At 45.7% G+C, this 12,651-nt stretch overlaps 1 protein-coding gene across 1 annotated transcript in view; it reads right to left on the bottom strand.

Annotated features, from left to right (window-relative positions):
- LOC309398648 (cytochrome P450 2C20-like) overlaps positions 1-12,651 on the bottom strand; it is a 177,606-nt gene that overhangs the window by 70,861 nt on the left and 94,094 nt on the right. The window contains exon 2 of the mRNA XM_081965740.1: positions 3,472-3,684. Coding sequence (XP_081821866.1) covers positions 3,472-3,645 — 174 coding nt within the window. The 5' untranslated portion in view covers positions 3,646-3,684. The remainder of the gene's footprint in view (positions 1-3,471; positions 3,685-12,651) is intronic.

A 12,651-nucleotide genomic window follows, 5' to 3' on the forward strand; every position in this document is an offset into this window, starting at 1 on the left:
ATCTGACCGAACACAGGTAAGAGCCCATTTACGGACCTACCTTGTGGCACTAAGGGTGGCTAAACGTCGATATTACGCCACCCTTATTGCATCCGCAGAAAACCGCCCTGCCGCCCTGTTTCGGGTGACCCGCTCCCTCCTTTCACAGAGGTCGCGGGAAGCCCCTTTGCAGGGGAGGGCAGAGGAATTTGGGGAATATCTGCAGGACAAAATCGCTCAGATCCGGAGCGAATGGGTCCCCCTCAGTGATCGTGGGGAGACACCGGAGGCGAGTCTTGAGGTACCACTCTGTGAGGAGTTTGACTCTGTTGCCGCCGAGGATATGGACAGGCTACGCGGGCGACTGCGGGCCACCACATGTTTATTGGACCCGTGTCCCTCCTGGCTTGTACTGGCAGCCTGGGAGGTTACACGAGACTGGCTCCTGGGGCTGGTGAACGCCTCGCTGAGGGAGGGGTTCCTACCAACCGCCTTGAAGGAGGCGGTGGTGAGGCCCCTACTTAAGAGGCCTTCCCTGGACCCAGTAGAGTTAGCCAATTATCGTCCTGTCTCCAACCTTCCCTTTTTAGCGAAGGTTGTTGAGAGTGTGGTGGCGCAGCAGTTCCCTCAACACCTGGAGGAAATTACTTATCTAGACCCGCGCCAGTCCAGTTTCCGACCCAGCCACAGCACAGAGACGGCTTTGGTCGCGTTGGTGGATGATCTCTGGAGGGTGAAGGATGGGGGTTGTTCCTCCATCCTAGTCCTGTTAGATCTCTCAGCGGCTTTCGATACCATCGACCATGGTATCCTATTGCGTCGACTGGAGGGGATGGGGGTGAGGGGCACCGTTTTGCGGTGGTTCTCCTCCTTCCTCTCCGGTCGGACGCAATGTGTGTTGGTGGGGGAGCAGAGGTCGACCATGAGGCCGCTCACGTGTGGAGTGCCACAGGGGTCGGTCCTCTCACCTCTCCTGTTCAACACATACATGAAACCGCTGGGCGAGATCATTCGAAGATTCGGGGTTGAGTGCCATCTGTATTCAGATGACACTCAGTTGTACATCTCTACCCCGAACCACCCCAACGAAGCTGTCGAGGTGATGTCCCGGTGTCTGGAAGCCGTGCGGATCTGGATGGGTGACAACAGACTCAAGCTCAACCCTTCCAAGACAGAGTGGCTGTGGCTACCGGCGCCCTGCTTTAGCCAATGTGTTCCATCTCTGGCCATCGGGGGAGAACAACTCCCCCCAGTGGATAGGGCACGCAATTTGGGCGTCCTCCTAGATTCACATTTGAACATCCTTCATCATGAAATATAGCAAATATATATAGCAAAATTTAATACATAACCACATTCTGGCATTTCATTTACTTATTTATAAAATCCTCCATTAACATTAAATCTTTATATCCTATTCTAGCTAAACATCCATAATATTTAATAACAAGGTTTTCTAATCCTCCTTTTCAAATCGCTGTTTACAATTTACATCAGATTTCCTTATATTATACCCAAACATATATATAGATTATTATTATTATCCTTTCTTTATTTGGCTATATTCTATGTCACAACATTTTCCCCCTAATAATCAAAACTTAACTATGTCTAATTTAGTCTCTCTTTTTTGTTGTTGTTGTTGTTGTTGTTGTTGTTGTTGTTGTTGTTGTTATTATTATTATTATTATTATTATTATTATTATTATTATTATTATTATTAACCTTTATATATAATCTTGGGAATCATTCAATATTTATATCCAATTATTGCTTATCATAACACTACACATTGTATACAGTATTATCATTATCAATTTTTTATTTGACTATACCTATTGTCACTAAGTTTCACTAGGTTTAGCTAGCAGTTTTAAATTATACTCTTCCATCTATCAACCTGTATCTTTCCAATAACAAAACAATCTTATGTCCTTTGTCATTTGTGGTATCAATCTTCTAAGCTTCTTCTTAATCAGCTTTGTATGGACTAGTCCTAGCAACTCCTTGCTTTTAAGATCTCTCGTATAATCCTGATGCCCTCTTCTTCTTTATTCCACTTGTCTTTAGTTGTCAGCAGTGTTATCCATATTTTCGTTAATAAAGTTTCATAGTCCATAAATTCTTTACTTTTTCTTCTTCTTCTTTGTCTTGCCCTTTGAAATAGGTTTCTTCTTCATTTATTTCCTCTTTCAGTATTCCATTCTTTGCATTTTCAAAAACAAACCAATTACCATAAATGTCAGCAAGTTTAATCGCTTTATATTCATTTTCCACTTCAATTCTTTGAATTTTAATCCCCTCATTTTGCATTTAGTGAACATCATCAAATTTTCGATCACTTTCTTTCTGTTTACTGTTCCAAAAGTTCCAGTTTTTGTTCAATCCTCTCATATGTATTTGTTAATTTTAGTAATTCTGAAAATATTGCCTGCAGGCTTACAATCTCTCCATTTTCCTGACACTCTGACATCTTAAACAAAGAGCTCTTGCTTGGAAGGTTTTTTTAAGTTAAAACATGGATTCACAAAAGCCGTTTTTCCCCCTTCTTCTCTGGTTGAAAACACGCTTCAAAGGGACATTTGGCTTACCCCTATCGCTCTGTAATGAGCCATCAAAACAAACCACAAAGAAAGGGAAAAGTTCCGCTTGAATACACAAGCTCCAATCAACAAAACCTCCCGGCACGTAGCACTTTTACAATATTTCTTTTTTTATATCTGTTTTATATTTCAAATTAGAAAAAGAGGTCCAGCCTTTAAATGAATTAAAAAATAATAATACCCACTGCGATGAAAGAGGAAAGCTTTGGTTTATAAATCACCGAGAGTCACAGAAAAAAAAGATGAAAACAGAAGGTTTAATCCATCCATTTTAAAAAGCTTGTAAAGGTTTCATCAATGAAGATAGCCTTGGCTGGATTATTTGTCACTGGCTTGAAGAAATTTCTCTTGCTTCTTTCAGGGATTTTGCGATATCCCCGAGTTCAGCAAGATGTATTCTTCCTGTTCACTGTTTCTATGGGACAGTTTAGATCTGTTTAGACCTCCCCAGTGGCAAAAGTGTCGATTGCAATCTCAGAGCATTGACATCGCACATCGTGTCATCGCGACTTCGCCCCCCCCCTTAGTGCAGTGACATTGAGTTGGCCATGCCCACCCAGTCACATGACACACATACCCAGTCACACCCACCCATCCAGTCATTAGGGCATAGAACCGGTTGTTAAATTATTTGAATCCCACCACTGGAGCGGGGGGAGGAACCACAAGATTCTGTTTTAGGCCCAGTACCCTTCAACATTTTCAAAAACAGTTTATATGCTTCTTCCCATTTGCTTATTGCCTTGGCTGATTTTCCTTGCTGAGCTATTTTGACGGTTTCACCTTAAAGTTATTTGCACTTTTTCTCTGACTTCTTATATGTATATGTAGAAGGCATTTTGGCAACATCAAATATCTTTGGAGAAGTACAATAGTTAGTTAACCTTACCTTTTTATAGGATTTATTCAGAGGTAAAACATCTTGCTGAAATATGTTCCCCAGAATAGGCCATGGAGCAGGTCCAGGGGGAAGCTGCCCTTTTCTCTTGTACAATTGGAAAGATGCGAAAAGGGTGAAAATTATAGAGAGAAGAAGCAGAACTCCTGCCCATGTCAGATCCATCCTCTTCTGAGTTCTTTTCCTCTTCAAAAATCCCAGAAGCTGAGGATACAAGAATTAGAATCAATACACCCATAGAGGCACAGGCCTTTATGGAAAAAAATAAAGCACTCCTAGATAAACCAGATGATCCTACAACAGACATGCAAGACACGGGAGGGGCCGGAGCTCTGCTGGTGGGGGGAGAAGGGGCAATACCGAGAAAACTCAGATCACAAAAATGAGTAAGAAAATCTTCTTGATATAAACTGATTGAAATTATTAATAGAATTTATATGCTGACTATATATTGCTATTTAGTATCGAATTTTCTGTAAATGTACACTATGAGTATGGAGGGAGGGGACACCTGCCGCACATTGCAACTGCCAAAATTTGTAACCTTTCCATTACCCCTTTCCTTTTTTATTCTTAATATTCTTTATTTATTCTTAAAAAAACCAATAAAATTTTGTTTAAAAAAAAAAAAAAATCCCAGAAGCTGTTTAAATGAAACACGGTTGAAAGAAGAAGGCCAACTGAAGCCACTATCTAATCTAAATTCCATTCTTCCTCTAACTTTTTTTAAAACAATGTTTTCTTTTATTTCTTTCTCTTTTTTTTCAAAAAGTTTTATTGGTTTTTTAAAACATTTATAAGGAAAAGGGTAAGTGGAATGGTTACAGATTTTGGCAGTTGCAAGTGTGGCAGACGCCCCCTCCCTCCAAACTCATAGGATACATCTAAATATAAAACATTAATACATAATCATAAAAAATCAGCATATTAATTCTAGAAAAAATAGTTTTCAATCAGTTTATATAGTTATGATATATAGTCTAGATATAATTTCATTATTACTTTCGGTCTGTTTATAACATTGTGGTTTTCTTATTCATTTTTGTGATCTGAGCTTTCTTGGTGTTGCCCCTTCACCCCCCGCTGGCAGAGCTCCGGCCCCTCCCGTGTCCTGTGTGACCATTGTGGTGTCTTCTGTTTTTTCTAGGTTCGCTTTATTTTTTTCCATAAAGGCCTGTGCCTCTATGGGTGTATTGATTCTGATTCTTGTCTCGTCCCAGAATATCAGCATACCTTCAGGCATCAACCATCTAAACCACACCCCCTTCTGGTATAATTTATTCGCCAATTGCGAATAATTTTTCCTTTTCTCCCTAATTTTTTTGGGGATCTGATTCAGGATGGTTATCTCCCTGTCATGATATGTCAATGTTTGCCCCCTTTGTACACCCAGAATTTCATCTCTTGTGCTTTTCCTAAGGAATTTAATATGAACCTCCCTGGGTACATTGTGTGTTCTGGCATATGCTGAATTCACTCTATAGACCAGATCTATCTCCCATTCCATCTGCTGTTTATCTTTGTGTATGTATTCAGCTAAAATATTAGTCATAATGTCCCTTATATTTTCCCCATCTGCTTCTATTACATTTTGAAATCTAAGCTAAAAGGACATTCTCTCAAACTCTGTTTTCATTTGTTGGATATCAAGTTCTTTGTTTCCCTTCTGTAAAGCCTCTACCCCCCCCCTCTCGCCTCCACCACCCCACCCTCCACAAGGTCCAGTCTCTGTGAGTTCTTATAAATTTGGACTTGATTCTCTTTAATTTCTTCCTTCATTTCTTTTAATTGTTTCTTAATTTCTTCCTGGCCCTGTATGAATGGCTGGAGCATTTGTTGCAAATCCATCTCTGTACTCTTAGGTTGCATCAGTTCTGTAATCTTTGACTGTGTGGCAGGACTGGATGTTGCAGATGTCGGTGCAGAAGGAGCAAAGCCAGGTTTTCCCGGGGGTGGTCTTTTTGGAGACATGGTTTATAAAACAAAGAGATCAGTCAGTGTAGAGACTGGGCAGCTGGAGAAGTAGAGCAGGCAGATGAGTCCAGAAGGCAGAGGATCCAAACAGGTGGGAGTTTCTTTAGTCACTCTAGCAATAGATGAAAGTTTTTTCTCCAAAGAGTTCAGGAAATAACAATCCACAAGAGATTCCTCTGGGTGGCACGGAGACAAAGACCGGAAGCCTGAATTTTAAAGGTGGAGTCAGGTTTCACAGTTCATGAAGACAACGGAAGTGTGCCATCTTGCCCTGCCAGCTTTCGGCTCAGAGGCATAGGAAACATTTTAAAAGTTCAAAAAGTTATCAGATCATCAATAAGTTCTGGAACTAAGTCCCATGAAAAACACTTTTACTGGGGTGAGGCATCATTAGTTGGCTCTCCCCCCTCCTCCTTTCCCTGGGGGCGAGAGCAGAATTTTTACAAGCCGCTTGTCCAAGGGGGGGGGAAATCCCCCTCCCCTCTAGCCGCTCCTCCAAGGATAAATCCGAAAGATTAACTTTTAAAATTACTGAAAAGTCCATCAACTCAAAAGTAAGGGGATGAAGAGAGGAAGCATCTCACCGCACAGCCGCTGCTTCCTTCAGTTTTGCATTCTCCGATCAGCATGGGGCAAGACGCAGGCGCGTCCTCCAAAACTGCTCCCCGGTGCCTGGAGCAAAGCGGAAAAGCCCCCACCAGCCGCCGCCGGTGCCAGAGCCTTCCGCGAGCCGCTCCTTCAGCAGGGCGCCTCTTCGGGGCGTCCTGTGCCCCCCCCGAGGATGGGGGAAGCCCACTGAAGAGCGGGAGCGGGCAAAGTCCTTGCCCGTCGCCGTAGCCGCTGGAACCGGAAGTCCATTTTCTTTTATTTCTATCACTACAGGGCAATTATTATTTTTTTATTGAAAAGTTTTAGTAGAATTTACAGATATTTCCCCTTCTCCTTCCCTCCCTCTACCCCAACCCTGCCACCCCTCCAACCCTCCCTCCCCCCAACTTCCCAGAGCAAAATGCAGGGCATAAACATTTAACAATCATGCACTAACATAAGCTAACTAACTATAACATCTTACCTCCCTCTTGTACTTTAACTCCCCTTTTATTAAGCTAAATTTGGATAAACTATAACATTCCTTATTCATTCATAAGCTAATTGAAGTTCCTTAGTCCAATGTTTATTTGAATATAGTCAATCCATCTTCTCCATTCCAACTTGTGTTTCTCCTCTGAATAGTCTTTCCAATATGCTGAAATTTTAGCCGTCTCTGCTAAATTAACTACTTTTAACGTCCAATCTTGAATAGTAAGCAATTCTTCCTTCTTCCAGCAATCTTGTTGCCATTATCAAATTCAGAATCAAATTAGTCTCTATAATTGTGCAGTCTGTAATTATACCTAGCAAAAACAACTGAAGAGTGAACTTTATCCTCTTTTTGTGAATATTTTAAATAATACCACTATATTTTTATCCAAAATGCTTTAGCTTCTTTACAAATCCATCATACATAATAATACATAGCATCAACACAATCACATTTCCAACATTTAAGTTATAAATTGGGATACACACAAGTTAACTTTTTAAGATCTAAAGACCATCTATAAAACATCTTATAAAAACTCTCTATCAGGTTTTAATCTTGCATAAATTTTTCATTTCTTACCCAAATCTTTTCCCATATTGCCATCATTATTAGACAAAATTATCAATACCTTTCTACAATTCTTCCATATTTGCATCTTATGGAAGGAGGAGGAGGAGCTTCCTGGAGCAATGGAGGTTTGCCCGTGAGCTCCGTATGTTTGCGGGGCTCGCTTGAGAGAGCAGGGATACTACCGGTCCCCTGTGTCATCTTTGAGGACCGGGTCCAGTGAGTGACCACCCTGGCTTTTCATCGTGACCCAAATGGGTCGCCAGGGTGGTCTGGTGTCCAAGATAATTGGAAAGAACGCGAGTGGGAGAGAGCTGGAGAGAGCTGGAGAGGAAATGGAAAGAACACGAGAGGGAGAGAGCTGGAGCGTGCTGGGAGCGTGCGGACACGGCTGGGTGAGATCGGGGCTTGCAGCCTGTCGTTGGCGCTGGCGCTGGCGGCGTCTCGGAGAGGCCGGGAACCTGGAGCTGGGAGCCCTGGAGGCCGGCCGAAGCAGAGGCCAGCGGAAAATGGCCCCTGGAGCTGGAGCAGCGGCCCGAGATGCCGAGCACACAGGAAAGGGCGAATGGTGGCTGTTGGCCTGTGGTGGGGGCGGAGAGGAGTGGAGGAAGAGTGGAGGAGAGTGGAGGAACGATGGCAGAGGCATCTCAGCGTTGGAAGCCTGGTAGGAGGAGGGTTGCTCTCAGCGCTGGAGACCGGACAGGAATCAGGGGGCTTGTTGTGGCTAACAGGAGACTTTCAATGCCAGGGCTGCCAGAGTTCTGGCAGGAGAACCATCTGTCTCCTGCTGGCCACCTATCTTGTTTTTGTCCATCTGCCCCCTGCTGACCACGACTAACCGTCTGCCCCCTGCCTACCACCCATTTACCACCCTGCTCTCTACCTATTGACCAGTTGCCCCCCGCTTACTATCTAACTGACCATCTGCCCCCTACTGACTGACTGACCACCTATTGTCCACCTATCACTTACCACTTGCAGACCATCTGATCGGTTCACCATCCCCACCATCCCCGCCTAGGACTTTGGTTTTACCATCTGTACCCAAGCTCTGGCTTTCTGTATACCACTGGACTTATGTACTATTTATTCTAACATCTCTCAACACCATTTTAACATCTGTAGCATCCTCAATTCGATCTGAGGCCCTGCTGAATTATGGTCTTTTATGTATTCAAGGGCAGACCTGATTCTACTGCGGGAGTCCCCCCTCTCGCAAGTATGGCCCTCCGCCCTTTCGAGAGCCCACCTTGATGAGGGATTTATTAATCCGGAGAGGTGGAGGAAGCAAAAACTGAGGGGGTTTTTAATAAAATGTTTTATATATATTTTAGGGGGTCCCAGGGTGGGGGGTGGGATTGATCAGGCTGAGGGAGGGGCTGGTGCCAGGCCGACAGGTGAGGTTGGTAGGGAAGTGAGCGGAGCTGCAGAGGGGAGGGGGAATAGTAATATTCCAGCAGAGGGTCTTGTTATCACAAAGGTCGTGGGGAGGGGTAGGTGCAAGGGCAGACGTAGATCTCATTGCTGGTTGGGAGACCGTGGTCGTTGGACACGACCGGTCATCTGTCCCAACCCCCATGCCCTAGGTGGCCAGGACTTACAGAGCCAGGGCCTGAGGCTGATGTTGTGCAACGCAAGGTCCGTTGTCAATAAGGACCCCTTCGTTTATGATTTAGTTTTGGAGGGGGAGCTGGACCTTGCAGGGATTACGGAGACCTGGTTGGGCCATGAGGGGGGTCTCCCCCTCGTGGAAATGTGCCCACCGGGGTACCGTGCATTTCATCAGCCTCGGACCCTGGGTAGAGGTGGTGGGGTAGCGGTTATTGTAAAGGAAGGGCTGGATCCGAAAGAGTTCACTGTGCCACAGATATCCAGGTGTGAGTCTCTATGCGTGAAGTGGGGCCCAGGGAAATAGTTGTGCTTGCTGATTGCATAATTGGCTCCTCGCTATGCATCAGCGGCCCTACCAGAGCTCCTCGAGGTGATCGCCGTGATGGCGGTTGAGACCCCCAAGCTATTGATTATGGGGGATTTCAACCTGCCGTCGACAGGGGGATCATCCGAGGTAGCTCGGGAGTTCATGGCTTCCATGACAGCCATGGACCTGACCCAAATAATTCAGGGCCCCACACACGAGGGAGGCCACACCCTGGACCTTATTTTTGTCTCTGACCAGTGGAGGAGTGATCTGGGAGTAGGGGAACTAGCTATTACACCCCTGTCATGGTCAGATCACTCACTTCTCCAGCTCGACTTCCTGGGCGCTACCCCCCATCGAAGGGAGGAGGAACCGGAATATCCTAGATGGTTCCGCCCCAGGCGCCTGATGGAACCTAATAGGTTCCAGACGGAGCTTGGGCCACTTCCTGTAGTCCTGACCCGCTCCCGGATGGAGGAACTGGTGGCCGCATGGAACAGTGCGGCTGCCGGGGCCTTAGACCGGGTTGCGCCTTTGCGACCTCTCCTGCGGCAGCAATCCACCCAGGCCCCTTGGTTTTCCGAGGAGCTGAGGGTGATGAAGCGCCACTAGAGATGCCTAGAGAGCAGATGGAGATCTTCACGCTCTGAATCTGACCGAACACAGGTAAGAGCCTATTTACGGACCTACCTTGTGGCATTAAGAGTGGCCAAGCGTCAATACTGTGCCGCTCTTATTCAGTCTGCAGACAACCGCCCTGCCGCCCTGTTCCGGGTGACCCACTCCCTCCTTTCACAGAGTCAGCGGGAAGCCCCTTTGCAGGGTAGAGCAGAGGAATTTGGGGAATATCTGAGGGACAAAATCGCTCAGATCCGCAGCGAGTGGGTCCCCTGCAGTGGTCTAGGAGGGACGCCAGAGGCGAGTCTTGAGGGACCATCTTGGGAGGAGTTTGACTCTGTTACTGCCGAAGATGTGGACAGGTTGCGTGGTCGACTGCGAGCCACCACATGTTTACTGGACCCATGTCCCTCCTGGCTTGTACTGGCATCCTGGGAGGTCACACGAGGCTGGCTCCAGGAGTTAGTCAATGCCTCCTTGAGAGAGGGGTTCTTGCCAGCCGTCTTAAAAGAGGCGGTGGTGAGGCCCCTACTGAAGAAGCCTTCCCTGGATCCAGCTATATTAGCTAACTATCGTCCTGTCTCCAACCTTTGCTTTTTGGCAAAGGTTGTAGAGTGTGTGGTGGCACAACATTCCCACGCCACTTGGATGAAATTGATTATCTAGACCCGTGCCAGTCCAGTTTCCAGCCCAGCCACAGCACGGAGACGGCTTTGGTCGCGTTGGTGGATGATCTCTGGAGGGCCAGAGATGGGGGTTGCTCCTCCATCCTGGTCCTATTAGATCTCTCGGCTGCTTTTGATACCATCGACCATGGTATCCTATTGCGCCGTCTAGAGGGGTTGGGGGTGAGGGGTACCGTTTCGCGGTGGTTCTCCTCCTACCTCTCTGGCCGAGCACAATGTGTGCTGATGGGGGGGGCAGAGGTCGACCCTGAGGCCGCTCACTTGTGGGCTGCCACAGGGGTCGGTCCTCTCGCCTCTCCTGTTCAACATATATATGAAGCCGCTGGGTGAGATCATTCGCGGTTTTGGGGTTGAGTACCATCTGTATGCTGACGATACTCAGCTGTACATATCTACCCCGAACCACCCCAATGAGGCCATCGAAATGATGTCCCGGTGCCTGGAGGCCGTACGGGTCTGGATGGGCAGTAACAGACTCAAACTCAACCCCTCCAAGACAGAGTGGCTGTGGTTACCGGCACCCCGGTTCAACCAGTGGGTTCCATCACTGGCCATTGGGGGCGAACAGCTGGCCCCTGTGGAGCGGGCGCACAATTTGGGTGTCCTCCTGGATGCCCGGCTGTCAATGGATGACCATGTGACGGCCGTGGCAAGGAGTGCGTTCCACCAGGTTCGCTTGGTGCACCAATTGCGCCCCCTATTGGACCGGGGCGCCCTGTGCACAGTCACCCATGCACTGATGACGTCCCAACTGGACTATTGCAATGCTCTCTACATGGGGCTTCCCTTGAGATGCACCTGAAGGCTGCAGTTGGTCCAGAACGCGGCCGCGCGGGCAATTATGGGAGGTACCAGATACTCCCATGTAACACCTCTCCTGCGCGGGCTGCACTGGCTACCTGTGGCTTTTCGGGTGCGTTTCAAGGTATTGACTATCATCTTTAAAGCGCTCCATGGCTCAGGACCTAGCTACCTGCGGGATCGTATCCTGCCCCATACATCCCTGCGGCCGATTCGCTCTCACAGGGAGGGACTCCTCCGGGTGCCATCCACTAGGCAGTGCCAGCGGGCGGCGCCCAGGAGTAGAGCCTTCTCTGTGATGGGCCCGACCCTCTGGAATGACCTCCCCCCCGACATTAGAATAACGACCGATCTCCGCTCCTTCCCTAACAAACTAAAGACCCACCTGTTTAATTTAGCTGGCCTGGCCTAACTGTAGCTTTTGTGTCCCTCTAGCCTCTATTTTAAATTTTTAAATGTTTAGGGATAGATTTTATAGGTTGTTTTAATTTTTAACTATACTGTACAGCCTATCATATAATATGTTTTAATGGGTATTTATAATTATTTAAGTTTGTATATTGTTTTATTGTGGTCTCTACATCGCCCCGAGTCCCTTTGGGGAGAGGGGGCGGTCTATAAATTAAATTAAATAAAATTAAATAAAATTTCCTTTTTTAAAAATCTTGGTATCATTTAAAGAAAAAATAAAAACCTAAACAAGACTTTCATTTTACTACTATTATCCTTCCCAGCAAAAACTATTGTAGGTTCTCCCATTTATCCATCTCTATCTATATTTTGTGCCATAATGGTGATAATTATACTTATGTAATCTCCCATTTAAAATTGCAATATAGAATCCTAAGTGGATAACCTTTTTTACTATCTCACATCCTGTTATTTTTCTGATTCTTCTTTTGGATTTATCCTGGGGATGGTGGATATCCAGCCTTTAGTACATTACTGTAAAAATCTTTTGCCTTCCAAACTGAATTAAGACGATATCTTTCTTCTAAATAATTCACCATCAATCCGGCTGGGGTCTCCCATCTATACTGCATCTGGCGATTTCTAAGTTCATCAACTAGGAATGCATAATCCTTTCTGGATCTCACTATTTTAAAAGGAATTTCCTTCAGTACTGCCACCTCATGTTCTGTCACCTGTAGTTTGCTTTCGCAAGTCGCCTGTAATATTCCATTCCTTGTTTTCCTGGTAACAAGGTACATTACAATATCTCTTGGTAGTTGTTTTTGTCTGGCAATCCATTAATTAACACGATAAATTTTTTCAATCTGCCAATCATATTCTGCTTTTGGTTCATCAATTAATTGAGCAAAAGCTTCTGCAAAGATTTCTTTCAAATTTTCTTGATTATCTTCTTTCAAGCCTCTTATTCTCGAAGCAAATTCCATCGCTCTGCATTGTATTATTGTAACTTCTGCCTCTGATTTTTCAATCTTGATTTGAATCTCATCAACTTTATTCTCCAAATTCACATTAGATTGGGTAATTTCTTCCACCCTGTCGTCCAATGATGT

Source organism: Natrix helvetica (assembly GCF_964273705.1).
Source record: "Natrix helvetica genome assembly, chromosome: 1".
In the NCBI taxonomy this organism is placed as follows: Eukaryota; Metazoa; Chordata; class Lepidosauria; order Squamata; family Natricidae; genus Natrix; species Natrix helvetica.